A 15910-nucleotide genomic window follows, 5' to 3' on the forward strand; every position below is an offset into this window, starting at 1 on the left:
GTCGAATGAGCCAATCACAGCCACGCTCTCGACTGCAGCGGTCGATGAGTGGCAACTGACTGACTGATCCACTCACTCGATATCGACTAAACCTCATTCAGAGTAACAAAACACATGAAATGACTGCAAAAGTCAGACAAGTTTAGATTATTTGATGGTAACATTTTTATTTATCTGACATTCACATAAAGTGTCACTTGTGTTAGGCACAGGCAGATCAAACAAATCTTCAGAGTATTCCAAAGCATCCCCTCCAGAAAAACAACAATACATAAATCAGGCAGTACATACATTGTATTGTAGAATCATCATACCATACCAAATGAGAGCATTTACACATGCTGTGGTTATTGAAATGGGGACCATTACATTATTACATTGAACAAATTTAAACTTGACTGGGATTGGCGTAAATACATTTGTGCGATGAAATGAGTCTCCTTAAAGCATGATTTGTTTCTCTTTTATGGTAAAAGTAATGTCTAATGTTTAGTACAGCTATATTTCACTGATAATATACCATTATCCTATGGTGTTGCAGCTACTTCCATAGCCTAGTGCATTGACTCCATATGTCTAGTGCATTACTAATAAGGCCTATAGGCCATGTTTCTTGTATGAATGTTCCACTCTTGAGTGAAAATTTGAGGGTTGTGGCAGACAACAATCACCCAACACCTGCTTTAGCTGATTTGACACTACCATTTTTTTTAAGGCGATGCACACTGCTATAATTGTTTAAAGTTGCTGCTGTAAAGTGAGCATGCCTAAAAATCATGGAAACGACAGACTTGTTTACAGGTGAATTCCAACCCCTTAAATTCATACTCAAGAGTGACCAGTGCTGCAATTATGTACAAAATTAACGACCAACACTGAAACATCGTCTTGTGATATCACTTTACTGACAAAAGAACAGCAAAATATTTATATAGAATTGTTTACGTTATTGTGCTGTCAAGCAAATGCTTTTAACTGACAAATATTCCTAAAATCTTAGCAGCTATGATAACAAGATATTTAAGAGGTATTTATTTACTTAGCCAAGTATTTAATCAGAGTGAGAGGAGGGGTTTATTCAAGAGACTATACGACAACTGCAAGGTTGATTTTACTCACAGATGGCACTGAGGAAGAACACTCAAATACAGAAAATACAGACCATATAAAAAATGCTCATCCAGCTCTCATTTTCTTGACACAATCATTTGGAAAATAAACATTTATCACTGTAATTAAAGTAGAATATCCTGTGTAGTATATCCATACTATACAGAGGAGATTGAAGCAGGGTTTCAATCAAAAAATGCTGACTAAAATTCCCAGTTTCTATAGTCCACCACATCATATCTAAGAAATGAAGTAAGACATTCAGAACCAGCTAATGTGTTGCATTTGGAATGATTTGTTGTCATCATTTGCGATTACCATGCACTGTCATGCATTAGCATTTTAAAAAGCAAAAACATATACAAAGGAACAGGGTATTCACTAGATGTTATACCCTATCAAATTGTTTTCATCTGCAGTGGCATAAATGTATACAATAATCAAATATACCAAGATTTTCATTTGATAAGACACGATGATTATCATGAATATAACATTTACTTAGTGAGTAAATGTTATTATGTAATTAGTAAAATCCCTTTGCAACTTAAGCAAATTATGCAATATCAAACAAAAGAAAGCAATCATTAGACATGTTTAGAGTCATACACACACACACCTACTTTCCCTTTAAGACCGTAAAAAAGAATTATAAAATAATTGAAATATTGCACTACAATGTCCTCCTTTGAAAGCAGTGGCTACCGTGAATGGCCCAACAAAAATAATGACATTTTCATCCATTACATTTGTTTTCATCTTTTTTTGTGCCCTGAAAGTGACATGACTTAGCAATGACAATGCTCTTGCTCTCTCACTCATGGTACTCTCTAACAAGACAATTGCATTTGAGAATTCAAGAGAAGGCAAATGTTTAAGAAATGTTTTCAAAGTAGTAACTGAAATGTAGAATGGTGATGGTCAACTCTGTCTTTTGGGCCTTTAGCAAGTCCAGGTCCCATTGTATTTTCATAAGCCCCATTCATAAAAAATGACCAGAGATTTGGCCTTATCCCTTCATCATAAAGTAAACCTGAACATTTTACATTTACATTTATGGCATTTAGCAGATGCCTTTATCCACAGCGATTTACAACAAATACATTGAACCTACAATAACAAAGATGCCTCTATATGACAAATCTTTCATCTCTTCATTCTTGATTTAATTACACAATTACGGACAAGGAACAGTAAATACATGGAATCTACACGTTCCGGTTTCAAAATATGATCTCCATGGTATGGCTTCAAGTGAGTCCCCTGGAATGTGTTACTGCTCCCCACATATTTCTTGCCACTTGCCAGTCCTAAATTGAAAAAGCTGGTGTTTCTGAGAATTAGCTGAGAGATTTAAGGCTGCATGAGAAAAATCACTCATCAAAAGCAAAATGCTTGATCAGGTTCGCTGGTGTACAAAGGACAGGTCTCAGACAGAATTAACCTAGCCTGGGTCCTGGTCCGTATGCTTTAGCCAACTCCTATGACTATCATTGGCATGACATAATAAATCATATACAGTCCCGCGTAAGTAATGGGAGAGTGAAGTATTTTTTGTATTTTTCTTCTCTTGGCTTTACACTCCAAAAATTTGGATTTGAAATTAAAGATTGTCAGCTTTTATTTGATAATATTTGTGTACGTATTGGTTTCACCATTCAGAAATTACAACACTGTTTATGCATAGTCCCCCTGTTTCAGGGTACCTAAAAGTGATGGGACAGATTTATCATTATTTTTTTTCTCCTGATTTTTCAGCCTATTAAAGGCTTCCTAGACTTTCATTGACCATCATGTTCACAGACACCAATAGCACACTCCAAAGGCAAATTAAAAACCTAGAATCAATACTAGACATTGACAGCTCTCTTACACTTGCACAAATCATGTGATGGAACACACCTGACTTACCAGAAACACTTGTCAAACCAATTGTCCCATTATTAAATTGTCCCATTATTTTTAGGTACCCTGAAATAGGACTATGCAGGACTAGGGACTATGCATAAAAAGTGTTGTAATTTATTAATAGTGAAACCAATAGAATCTCTACTTTAACCTCACATAATTGTTTGATTTCAAATCCAAACTTTTGGAGTGTAGAGCCAAAAGAAGACAAAATGCTTCACTGTCCCATTACCTATGCAGGGCACTGTAGATCTGGAGCCAGGCTACAATGAACCTACGGTATACAACATATTTATCGGCTTTACTTGGTGTGAACGATTTTTTCCGGCAAGTGTATTTCTGCAGTTGGTTACAGTGAATGGGATTGACAGAGTCTGTTCTTGTTACCTGCCTAGGTAAAAGAACACAGGAAGGTATGAGGAGAGTGAACATAGTAAAATAATGGCTTTGATAAGTGGCTTAGACCCACAGTGTATCTTTCACTTGTTTGCCTTGGCTTTCACTTGGGCAGCCTTGGCATGGTCCAGCCGTGACTGAATGTCTACGGGCTTCTCAAAGAAGCGCACGAGGACAGGCTCGTTGAGCAGGGATGCCAGGATCTGCTCAAACGAGAAGGACCACTCAACCTCCTGTGAATTAGACCTTGCCTCCGGGGTGTTGGTGGGGCTGGGGGTGTCGGAGCTATTCTCTGGGGTGGTAGAGGCCTTCCCATCAGCCAGAACCCCCTCTGAAGCAGTTTGTGCGGGGCTGGTGGACTCCTGGGGGCTGCTGGGCTCCTGGAGCCTACGCCCCACCTCCTCCATCCTCAGGAGGAGACTGGTCACACGGACCACAGCGCGATACTGAGACTCCTCCTCAGGGTCACCATGGAACAAGTTGTAGAGAGTCTTGGAGAACTGGATGAACTGAGTCTGAGGACACAATTGTGAGATGGGTCTATGGTAAGATTTTGAAGATTATGTTTGTGCTGTCACAAACATGTAAAATCATGGCATATTTCTATTAAAAAATAAATACATGGCAAGTTAATTAAATTTTATAGTATAATTCATTCTCTCTCTTAGTTCAAGAGATCAGCCTGCACATGATTGACTACATACTGCCCTGGACACTGAGGTTTTTACCTGGTTAATTCTGGGTAAATCCTTGATGCTCTCCTCTTTCTTCAGTATCTCGTCTTGCCATTGCTTCAGGTAGGCCTGCAGGTCCACTTTTCCTCTGCCTTTGGAAAACGTTATGTTCAGACACAATTATGCTGTGTGTACAATGTGTTAGGGAATTTGGTTTAAATCAAATTACGAAGAGCATAGTCAAAGAGAAAACTTTGGAGAAGGGCCAATACTTCACCTCGTTCAGGGCTTTTTCTTATCACACCATCCTCTGGAAGATCGGACACTGCAAAATAAGAATTTTCTGAGGTTTAAGGTTGCCACAAAGTAACCATACAGTACAAATCACTTCATATCGTTCAGAATGTCCTATTCAATGGCACATATCTAACTACTAATATCTAACTACTAGTAACTACTTGAGATAGAAAAATCATAAGATGTTGTTAAAAATATACAGACAAGCACAAAGAAATGAGTTAGGCCAAATGTGAAACTGTTAAGAGAGGAGAAAAAATAGAGCAGAGCAAGCTGACCAGTCAGTCGACTGAAGTGGGAGAAGTCTTCTGTCATTGGAATAAAGTGAGGAAGTCTTTGGCCCTTTGAGTGGGAAGGACTACCTGTGAAAGCTAGAAGCAATCCTCAGTGAGAGCATGCAGCATTACAGGACAGAGAGCTAGCAAAGACCAAAGCCAACTGTTTTGAGAGAAAATATAGAAGGTCAGGATGAAATATACAGTATAGTGGAGATTAGAGATTAGTTTAGCGGAAAGTCTTGAGAGGGTGAAGTAAATTTGCTTTTTTCAAGGAATATTTACCAATGCATCAACACAGATTACAAACCATCATACCAGGAATGACACGTAACACGGTTGATGGATTATTAACACTCTCATTTACTCACCTGGTGGCAGATGAAGCTTAAACAGGAATTTCAGCTTATCTGTGAAACTGCCACTGTACACAATGTCTATGGGAAGAAAAACAGAATGAGGGGAAAGAGAGAGAGAGAAAGGTTGCATGAGGTTGATGCAGGATTAGATTAGTGACACCCAGTTTACCACAGGGTAGAGGTAGGGTAGAGGGCAGTGTTCATAGAACAGGCGTGTGACCTTACCCAGAGCACAGCAGAACTCCTTGAAGTTTACAAGGCCGTCCTGATTCTCATCAATCAGGCGGAAGGCCCAGAGGGAGAGGGCGTCCTTGTTGCTGCAAAGGGACCAGGGCTCCAGGAGGGAGAATAGCAGGCTAAACTGATGGAAGCCCAGCTGGTACTGCTCCAGATAGGCCAGGCTGGGGTCGTGGTGCAGCAGGGCTGGACTGTTCATTGTCCAGTAGCAGCTGAGGAAATGTTGCCTCTGGAAACAGATTGAAGAATTTCCACCCCCAGACAGTTAACATGCATCTATTTTTAACACATTTCCATCTTCATGCCAGTCATGTTTTGTGTCCACATAAGGGGAGATTCAAGCTGTGGTGTTTTATATTTCTTCAAAAAGGGACTAAGCGGTTTTCACCCACCTTGAACAATGCATAAAGGCCGTCAAGCTGGGAAGCACTGAACTTGACTTCTTGTGACACTACCCGAAGCTGGGAAAAAAAAAAAAAAAAAAAAGTGTCTCCATTAATCCTAAATACAATAATAATTATAAGCAAAGACACAAAAAAAAAGTAAGTCCTTCATTGAATGTGACACTCACAACATTTTGCTTGGTAGTATCCTCCAAGGTTTGGATTACGTAAAGTTTGTTTCTTTTCCGCATGCTCTCGACTTCCTCTGATCGCATATCTCCATATTTCTGGAAGAAAATGACCAAAATAAACCAATTGCATGCCTCTCATTGACACAGCACAATGAGAGAGAGAGGAGGTTAGTGGTAGCAGCTCTGGGTGTAACATACCTCATAGGCCTCTCTGATGAGATCACTAATGTCCACCTTGGAGTGGGATGTTTTGTCACTGTTGCTCACTGATGCTTGCTGCACCGTGGAAGGGAGGGGACTGTCCTTGTTAGTCACACTATCAAAAAACCTGTCAGGGAAAATAAAGAAGGAACTGAGGAAGATTATTTGAATCTTGCTTCTGAAACCATAAAGAGTGATTTGTACTAATCGACTTGGTTGAACCCCTCAGACCCTGGTCTCTTGTTGACACTGACTTGTTGAGAATGGTGACTGCCTCTGCATCGTCATGGCTGCTAATCAGGCCCTCAATGTTATAGTCGAGCACAGCCAGGCCCAGCTGCAGAATGGCTTTGATGCCATCGTAGAAGAAACAGTCCACCACGTTGACGGCACTCTCGATGGGCAAGACACTGATGAACAGGGTGAGGAACCAGGACAGGGACACAGATGAGAAGAAGGTCAGGTCTGTCATGTGTTCTGTCAGCTGTGAGAGCTGCGCTCTGATCAGTTCCTCAAACACTGCCTGATCCACCAACGCACCTGGGGAAACAAAGACACAGTTATCACTCAGTCATCTCCAGCAAGGAAGTCCCAAATGGCAGTTGGAACATATTGCAGCCAACACACTGACACGTGTGTGTGTGTGTGTGTGTGTGTGTGTGTGTGTGTGTGTGTGTGTGTGTGTGTGCGTGCGTTTGTTTAAACATACAAGGCTCCAATTTGCATGTGCAAACGTGTAAAATTGGAGGAAAGTCAGGCCATCTTTACTTTGTAATAGATAGTAAGGTATTTTTTTACTCTGCTCAACACTATTTGCTCTAGCAAATTGGGTCCCACAGTGTACGCTACTAAAATGTATCAGGTTTAAAATAAAATGGTACAATAATAAGCTGTCTCTCTCACCAATGATCCTGCGGTTGAAGTAGTCTGGCAACATCCTCTCACAGACAGCCACCAGCAGCCAGAACGCCTCTTCCTCTTTAGCGTAGAGTAACAGGACTGACGTAAGGATGTTCATGGCCTTCACAACAGACAGGTCAGGAGACAGGGGTAAAGATGGGATTTTGTTTTGGACGTGTGAGGGTTTTTTAATAGACAGAGGAGGAGGGTTAAGGGGTTTAACACCAGCCTTGTACCTGACAGTAGCCGATTTTGGGATTCCTGTAGGCGTAAGCAGTGAGGACTCTACGCAGGGCGGAGATGCCCGTGTCGCTTTGGAAAGCAGGGTGCTCAGGGAGGGACCGGTGCAGGTCTCTCTCTATCTCGTCAGTGGCCAGGGTGCTGGTGCCCAGAGACTGCTCCACCAGCTCTGTGTAGTAGCCTGGATGAGTTGCCATGTCATTTATTGCACCTACAAAGGCAAAACAGCACACACCACATTCAAATACAAAACTATGCCGTAATACAAACTGTACAGATCCCACACTGGTCGTAATGCCCTCATCGTGTAATCCTTTAAATAGAGAGCTTCACAAACGCAATCTGTTTTGCTGTCGTACAGAGTGGTACAGAAACGTTAAAGATCCATATGCACAATAGAACAAAAAGAGCAGTCCCAAATGCGGTACCTGAAAAGAGCATCCAGAGCTCTCCTCTCAGGGCCTCTGGGACGCCACGCACAATCAGGTCTCGTGTCTTCTTGGTGCAGAACATACTGGTGCCACGTCCATATTCTGAGAAGTGGATATTCCATGACTGCTCCTTCATCTTCTCTTTCAGCTGTCAGGCATAGATGACACACCACTATAGGCTGAGACATCTCCACTGTGTTTTGCTCTCATTTATCCTAAATCTTATATTTTTGCACCATAAATGCGTACCATTTTAGGGTCAAGGTTTTCGGCATCCTGGGGGTGGAAGACAGTCATGAGAGCCTCTGTACTGACGGCCTTGCTGCTGTCCTTCTGCCCCACCATCAGAGCCACCTCCTCTGGATTGTCCTCAAAGTGATTGATGAGCGACTGGCACTCCCCTCTGATGACCTGAAAGGGAAACACTCAGTTCTGTCTGTTGGCATCAGTACAGAAATAAGGAGCACACTGGTGTTGTCGAGTTTAAACTGGTGTTGTGTCCTTGAGCAAGCCACCTAGCAGGAGAAAGGTCACTGGCTCAAAGCAGGAAGTCACCTCAGTGGACGCAGAGTGCTGAGGGCTGGCCATCATCCCACACCTCCTGCGGATCGCGTTGGCAAGTCGCTCGTAGTCCCGGACTTCTGAGAAGCGCAGCGCCCTTTTACCCCGCACACATACAGTCAAAGCCCTGCTGCTGCGGTCCGGCTTGTCTATACCAATCACCTGGAAAGATAGGCTTTTTAAAAAATCTTGTAGGGCACAGTTACCCATCAACAGATGCTAACAGATATTAGTTTAGGGTCACGGCGGTGCATTGTGTCTTGCCTCTCGGATGGGTATGATCACGTGGCATTGGCTGCCGTCCTGGCTGGCAAAACACAGGTAGCTCTCGGATAGACATATCTTGCCCAGCGTATTGAAGTGGCTGAAGGGCACCCACAGGAAGCTTTCATAAACCTCCAGCAGATTTTCCTCTTTGGGCAGCCTGAAAAAGGCCCTGAACTGCTCATTCCTAGCATGCGTTTCTAGCCCTCTGGAAAAGGTTAACAGAAAGTCACTGTGAGGAGAGCTTAAAGAGAATGGGACTTCACAAAAATAATGAATATCATGTGTTTTAACTTCAGTACCCTGAGGTACCTGTCAATACTAACAGGAGAAACAATGACAGATGAGTAGTAGTGTACCTCTTGGTGATTTGTAGAGGGTCAGATAGGGCAGGCTCTTCCTGGAAGGTCTCCTTATCGAATAGGCGTTTGATGGAGTAGTCAGCCAACTGCTCCATGATCAGGAAGGTCTCGTTGAGGTGCAAGAACATGGAGAAGTAGTGGTCCTCTCCATTAGCCAACACATGGATGCTCTCCGTCAAAATAACGTTGGAAGTTTTCTCCAACCTCCAGATCTCATCCCAGGAGATGACCAACTTCACTGAGGAAATAGATTATCTTCACTAAATAACTTCAATTCTATCATAAAATGAAATGTTACTTTTTTTTTATCGTATCCAAACACAATGATGACATGACCAGCAAATATGACCTGCATTTTCTTATGCCATTTTCAGATTTTCTCTTTCGGCAGATGATTCGTTTCGAGTGAGCGAATAGTGACAGCCAACAGACACTCACCCTCAGCCCCAAGCAGGTACGAGTAGAAGCAGAGGAAGTTTGTGCTGAGGTAGAGCCAGCCCTGGCAGGGCACTCTGCTCCTCCAATAGCTGCAGGAGTAGTAGGTGACCAGCTTCTCCTTCTGGGGGAGGTCAAACCATTTCTCAAACCTCAGTAGCGCCTCGCGGAACTTCTCTGGGTCATCCTCCTGTATCAATGACACCTTCCCTTCCTCTGCAATCAGACCCTGTACAGGGAGGAGAGGAGGAGGACAACAGCTCTCATCATTCACTGAGGGAACAAAATGTAGTGGTCTAAACCAGGCTGTTCAGCATACGTGAAGTCTGCACACTGTTTCTGATCTCTGAAAATAATATAAAGACACAAAGAAATAATATAAAGACACATTTTTATTATTATCACAAAAACATCTGTCCTTTCCTTAGCTCTCAATAACCAATCAGACGTCTCCATATCATTTAGCAGTTGTCCGTAAAATAATGTAATGACCTCCAACAGTTTTCAGAGAGCACTTGTCATCAAGTATATGAATAAATCATTCAAAGCCGGAGAAGGCATTCCCCCCCTTTGAGAGATCAACAACACACATGTTGCTGTCTCTAACCCCCCTGTGTTATTTGCTTTGGTGATTTCTTACTCTGATCTTGCCCTGCACAAAGCTGGTGATGTCATCGCTGGAATCGAACACAGACAGGGTTCTCATGATATTCTGCTGCAGCCACTCCCAGTGCTGGCTGATCTCCTCTTTGGTGGCAGCTGACCAGAGGAACAAATAATAATCACAAAGGAAATGAAACTGTGTAAACCATCAATGGCTGAATCAGCAAACTTGTCACAAAATTGGAAACTTCACATCACTAACATATAATCGCAAAGGCTGGCTGTTGCATAAGACATAGGTTACTGTATAGCCTACATACACCGTATAACATGCATATACAGTAGCCTATTCACATTCTGTCAATTGAAAGCAGGATTAAAAGGGGTGAGAAAAAACCTCTCACCACATGCTATTGACCAGTAGACCTGGGAGTCCGGTGTCTGGTGTAAAATGCGAAATGGAGCAACCTTAGATGTGGAATCCAACACTGTATCCAGGGTGCCAACCAGGAGACCTGTCACACAAACCCCCAGAATGATGAAGGACTGGCCTAATATCTCACATACACTGTGATGAATGGGACAGACGTAGTCAGATATTTAAAGATCATTGGACAATGCTGATTTCATTTGGGAATTTCACACATTGTGACAACATTCACCACACAAATCAGCCCTCTCATGGGTTGTCATAAACTGTTGACATGACATACAGTACAGTGGAAATAGTGAAAGGCTATTGTGCTGCCCATAGTCATGTTTGTTTAAGTATCCTACCCGTGGCTCAAACTAGCAGTGTTGTGTTACCTACCCCTCAAGTGCCCTTCATGAATTATTAACAAGGTCAGAGCCGTACTTCTATCCCAGATTGCATCAGCATACAGTTTTGCTGCTGTCTGAACATGACACAGCTGGAAGCTACAGCTGTAATGGGATTAGTTCTCCTTGTAAATAATCCAATTCCAATGTTAAAGCTTGAAGACAATAAAATCAACTTGTCCACTGTGGCAAAGGGCCTAATTAAGCAAGCAGGTATCCCTGGAAAATACCATGACCTGTGGCTTTTAGAGATTTAAATGAGAATACTTCAGAATGAAAAGGTCCTTGAATTTGAGAGGGCTTCAGGGGCGACAGTGGTGAACGTCCACCATTATTAGCCAGGTCAGGAGACAGCCATTGTGTTCCACTTCATCTATCAACCCATTAATTAGCTTTAATTATAGCTCTGATGTTCTAAGGGACAGAGATGGGGCTATTAGTGGCCCTGTACTTCACTAAGACCTATATCATTAACATCAAGCATACAATACAACCACTTGCGCACTGGTTTTACAGACTAGAGGGCCACCGATGATGGTTCTATAAGATGACTGCAAATGTAGAAGTCAGAAACAGTGTTTCAATTAAGTTAAGGACAATCTAAGGCTACTCTTGCTTCGTCACTCACTCAATCAGGTTATCAACAGCCTGGAAAGTATCTAACAATACTGCTTTTTTCTTTTGTAGCTTATCAATATTATATTTATAGGGTTATGATCAAATTGTTACAGTATTATTGCAGAAGGAAATGTAGGACCCAAGTCTTCCTTACACAGAGGTACAACTAGCCCCATTTTTGGATTATATTTATAGTTGGATGTTGTGTGAATAATCCTAGGAAGACGTTCCAAATGTAAATACATATAATCCTAGTCACAGATGGGGGTACGATTGGTCCTCCCACACATGAACTAGAAAAATGTCGTATCTTTCATTATACAACCTTGTCATGTCGACAGATTTTGACTGTGTGTGTGTGTGTGTGTGTGTGTGTGTGTGTGTTGTCAACAAAAACATAGCCTCTGCATACAGTAGCTCATGATAGGGTGTGTGAACTAATGATAGGGTAGAGGTTACCAGCTGGTTACTTTGTGTACATTATACCTGTTGCAATCTACTGGCCGTGACGTGTCGACCGGGGCGTTCCATTGCATTTGACATGCTCAAAAGAACTGTCTGGCCCGCGACCCAAATGCACAAAGGTGAACATTCATATAGCCAGGGGAACACTCATCGTAGGCATGCACACTGGTTATAGGAGGTGCAAGCAAACGTGGAGCCTACCATACACATACCTGTCAAACCGCCTCCACCTTCGCCATACCCTCGCCTCCTTTGCAATACGAAATAATCGTTGCCGTTTTCCGTCACCCACAACTTAAATGCATTTTTCAGCAATATCTCCTCAGGTTTAAGCCACATATTTCAATTCAAAGATATGTATTGAATCCAATTTGCATGTCACGACGTTCATTTCTATCTTAACCTACACCCATGGACATTTGTTTGTGAGTAGACGCTTTCCATCTGTGTTCCCTGAGCTCCAATAGTGAAACTCCGCCCACCTACTTCCTGTGAATGTAAATAAGGATTTCTTCAAAATAAGAGCGTCCAAGTTCAACTTTATTTACCATTTAAACATAGTAAATAGGGATTAAGGAACCACAAACAATATACTAATCATCTTAACAAATATATATTCAATGATATATTATTTGGTATAGTATTGCCCCAGAAGGTTTTGTAACTGTTTTAATATCCAAATTACCCTGATGAAATAGTATTGTCCCAGAATAATGGACTGTACATAAATGTTTTTATTATTTCAACTAATCCCTGGTACCAGTCTACTCTGCAACACTTAAACTGTAGATCAGGTGAGTTTGAGTTAAAAGTGTCTAATGTTGCTAGTATTTTACTGAGCTCAACCAGCTCAGAGGTTCCCTATGCAGTTCAGATACGGTACTTTGAGCTGTATGGCACCCAAAAAAATCAACATTATGTATGACACCGCTCATGGTTGAAACTCACTTGATCCATATGTTGTAAGTGTTGCCAAGAAGACTGGCACTAGAGACGAGTTGAAATAATAGAAACATATTTCTGTACAGTCAGGTGTATACAAATATAAAGTGTATGAGTAAAATTACATGTAATTGCACCAATATGGAAATTATAAAGATCAAAAATACTAATTCAAAATTGTATATACTTTCTGTTCGGTAATTTGTCTTAGTTTCAGCAAAAAGAAAAGAAAATATTGCAATCCCATCACTTTCCATCAATCTCCTAACTCGCGCTTTTATTTTGAAGTCGGGAAAACGGCGAAAAACCAAACCGGAAATATTCATGTTAGAAGATGTTGGTTATTGGAGCTCACGAAACATAGATATCCTTTCCCACGTCGACAGAAACGTTGCCAAAACCAATGAAGCAAGGGCTTCTGGGATTGTAGTTTTAAAAACAAAAATGGATGGTAGAAGCAGAACGAGCTCGCTTAATACTGTACACTGGATTTCCCATCGTATTTCTGGGTAAATGTGTATAATTTACTTAAAAGTACTGTAAAAGTGGCATAGATGTGCACTTGCATGATGTATTATGGTATGGTTGGTGATATGCTTGAGGATAAAGACTATTATTAACATCACAGGTGTATTCAATCAGTCTATTACAATCAGGTGCGTAATGCGTAGCCCCGGAGGGCGGGCTTAACAGGACTACGTCATAGTTTAACACAGAAAAAACATAATAGGTTCACACAGTGAAAGCATAGCAGACTCTCTATTGAGCATGTCACATACAGGCAGATAGAGCGGCATCAGACTCGTACATGACGGTGTCCTGTCAGATAGTGTTCCCTTGCGAGATAATGTTTCTCTCAGTTAAGAACATTTTTAATTTCCCATTCTATTTATAACAATCTGGCTTTAGACCTGGACATAGCACAATGTCAGCTGAATTATTGTGCTGCCTTATTCATAGACCTCTCCAAGGCTTTCAACACAGTCAATCATTACCTACTTATCCAGATGTTATCTGAGATAGGTCTCGACCAGGCTTCATGTAGATGGTTGGAAAACTCACGTATGCAATGTACAGTGCATTCGGAAAGTATTCAGACACCTTCACTTTTTCCACATTTTGTTATGCTACAGCCTTATTCACATTTACATAAGTAATCAGACCCTTTGCTATGACACTCGAAATTGAGCTCATGTGCATCCTATTTCCATTGATCATCCTTGAGATGTTTCTACGACTTGATTGGAGTCTACCTGTGGTAAATTCAATTAATTGGACATGATTTGGAATGGCACACACCTGTCTATATAAGGTCCCACAGTTGACAGTGCATGTCAGAGCAAAAATCAGGCCATGAGGTCGAAGGAATTGTCTGTAGACCTCCGAGACAGGATTGTGTCGAGGCACAGATCTGGGGAAGGGTACAAAAAAATGTCTGCAGTATTGAAGGTGCCCACGAATACAGTGGCCTCCATCATTCTTAAATGGAAGAAGTTTGGAACCACTAAGACTCTTCCTAGAGCTGGCCGTCTGGCCAAACTGAGCAATAGGGAGAGATGGGCCATCATCAGGGAGGTGACCAAGAACCCAATGGTCACTCTGACAGAGCTCCAGAGTTCCTCTATGGAGATGGGAGAACCTTCCAGAAGGACAACCATCTCTGCAGCACTCCACCAATCAGGCCTTTATGGCAGAGTGGCCAGACGGAAGCCACTCCTCAGTAAAAAAGCACATGACAGCCCGCTTGGAGTTTGCCAAAAGGCACCTAACCCTAACCCAAGATTGAAGTCTTTGGCCTGAATGCCAAGCGTCACGTTTGGAGAAAACCAGGCACTGCTCATCACCTGGGCAATACCATTCCTACGGTGAAGCATGGTGGTGGCAGCATCATGCTGTGGGGATGTTTTTCAGCGGCAGGGACTGGGAGACTAGTCAGGATCGAGGGAAAGATGAACAGAGCAAAGCACAGAGAGATCCTTGATGAAAACCTGCTCCAGAGCGCTCAGGACCTCAGACTGGGGCGAAGGTTGACCTTCCAACAGGACAACGACCCGAAGCACACAGCCAAGACAACGTGCCAAGATGATGATGTGGAGAGAGTCACTGTCCTCTTCACGCGACCTCCCCACTGGGGTCCCCCAGGGCTCCGTCCTAGGGCCCTTACTGTTCTCCCTTTATACCAAATCTCTTGGCTCTGTAATTTCCTCACATGGTTTCTCCTAACACTGCTACGTTGATGACACTTTCTCTCTTGTTGTTGGCAAGCCTAAGGTTTTGGATATTTTTATAATCGTTTCTTTATGATTTCTCAGCCCAATAATGGCTTCCTTGACTTGCAGTGACAACTCTTTGGTCTTCATGTTGACAGACACCAATAGCAGACTCCAAAGGAAAACGTGAAGGCTAGAATCAATACTAGATATTGACAGCTCTTTTATGCCTGGACAAATGATGTGACAGACACAGCTGACTAACCAGAAACACCTGTCAAGCCGATTTTCCAATACCATAACTTTCGGATTCAGATATTAAATCAAGATGTTTATTAAATGAAGCTTGTATTCATTCAGGCAAGACACTGAGTCGACCAGCGCAGCTGTCCGTCAAGTGACGGACCCTCAGGTGATAGACAGCTGATTCACACATATGCAAAACATCCATCACGTGTTGAGGGACAAGGTTTAAAAGTAGCCGTGTTACGCAACCCTCCACCATGGTTAAACAGTGTGACGCCACTGGCTATGAGAGTAATAGATGTCAGTCGTCCCATCCACCGCCCCCAGCCTCTACCTGCTCGTTCGCTCTGTATTTACCCTACCTATAGGGGCGGGGGTAATGTAAGCTACTCAATTTAGTGTGTATAAAGTGCATTGGCAACAGTAGACCTATGAAGTATGTCAAAGAAGATCCACAAGCCAGGTGTTTAGGCTACTGTAGATACAATAATGTATCCATCCCTGCTCTCCCAATTCACTTTGTTCCTCTAATGAGTTTTCCAGCAGAGCTCTCACCCATTGATAATTAAAGGATAAGGTCTCACCAAATATGTTCTGCCAATTAATTGCATCATTTGTAATTAGGGAATAGTCTATAGGTCAGGGCATGGTCAGCTCTAAAATGAAGTCAAAACAGCAATATTTTTGATAAAAGAAACTGTATTTACAATATGCTTTTTAATCACCATACACAAGTTATCAAATTCCCCACAGAAACTAAAACAAATAAGAATACCTTTTGTC

The 15910-nt window shown here is 42.1% G+C and overlaps 1 protein-coding gene across 1 annotated transcript; it reads right to left on the reverse strand.

The window, feature by feature from the left end:
• Positions 1-163: 163 nt before the first annotated feature.
• On the reverse strand, positions 164-12154 carry tbc1d8b (TBC1 domain family member 8B). The gene is made up of 20 exons (XM_083665082.1): positions 11942-12154; positions 10232-10342; positions 9865-9983; positions 9228-9453; positions 8787-9027; positions 8428-8635; positions 8158-8325; positions 7852-8013; positions 7600-7750; positions 7168-7382; positions 6935-7052; positions 6286-6571; positions 6029-6158; positions 5828-5926; positions 5649-5717; positions 5245-5485; positions 5032-5097; positions 4366-4413; positions 4143-4240; positions 164-3929 (listed from the first exon to the last, which is right to left on the reverse strand). Exons 1-20 carry the CDS (start codon positions 12066-12068, stop codon positions 3498-3500), a joined length of 3315 nt encoding a protein of 1104 aa, XP_083521208.1. The 5' UTR covers positions 12069-12154; the 3' UTR covers positions 164-3497.
• Positions 12155-15910: the final 3756 nt, after the last annotated feature.

This window comes from Argentina silus (genome assembly GCF_951799395.1).
Source record: "Argentina silus genome assembly, chromosome: 2".
NCBI lineage: Eukaryota > Metazoa > Chordata > Actinopteri > Argentiniformes > Argentinidae > Argentina > Argentina silus.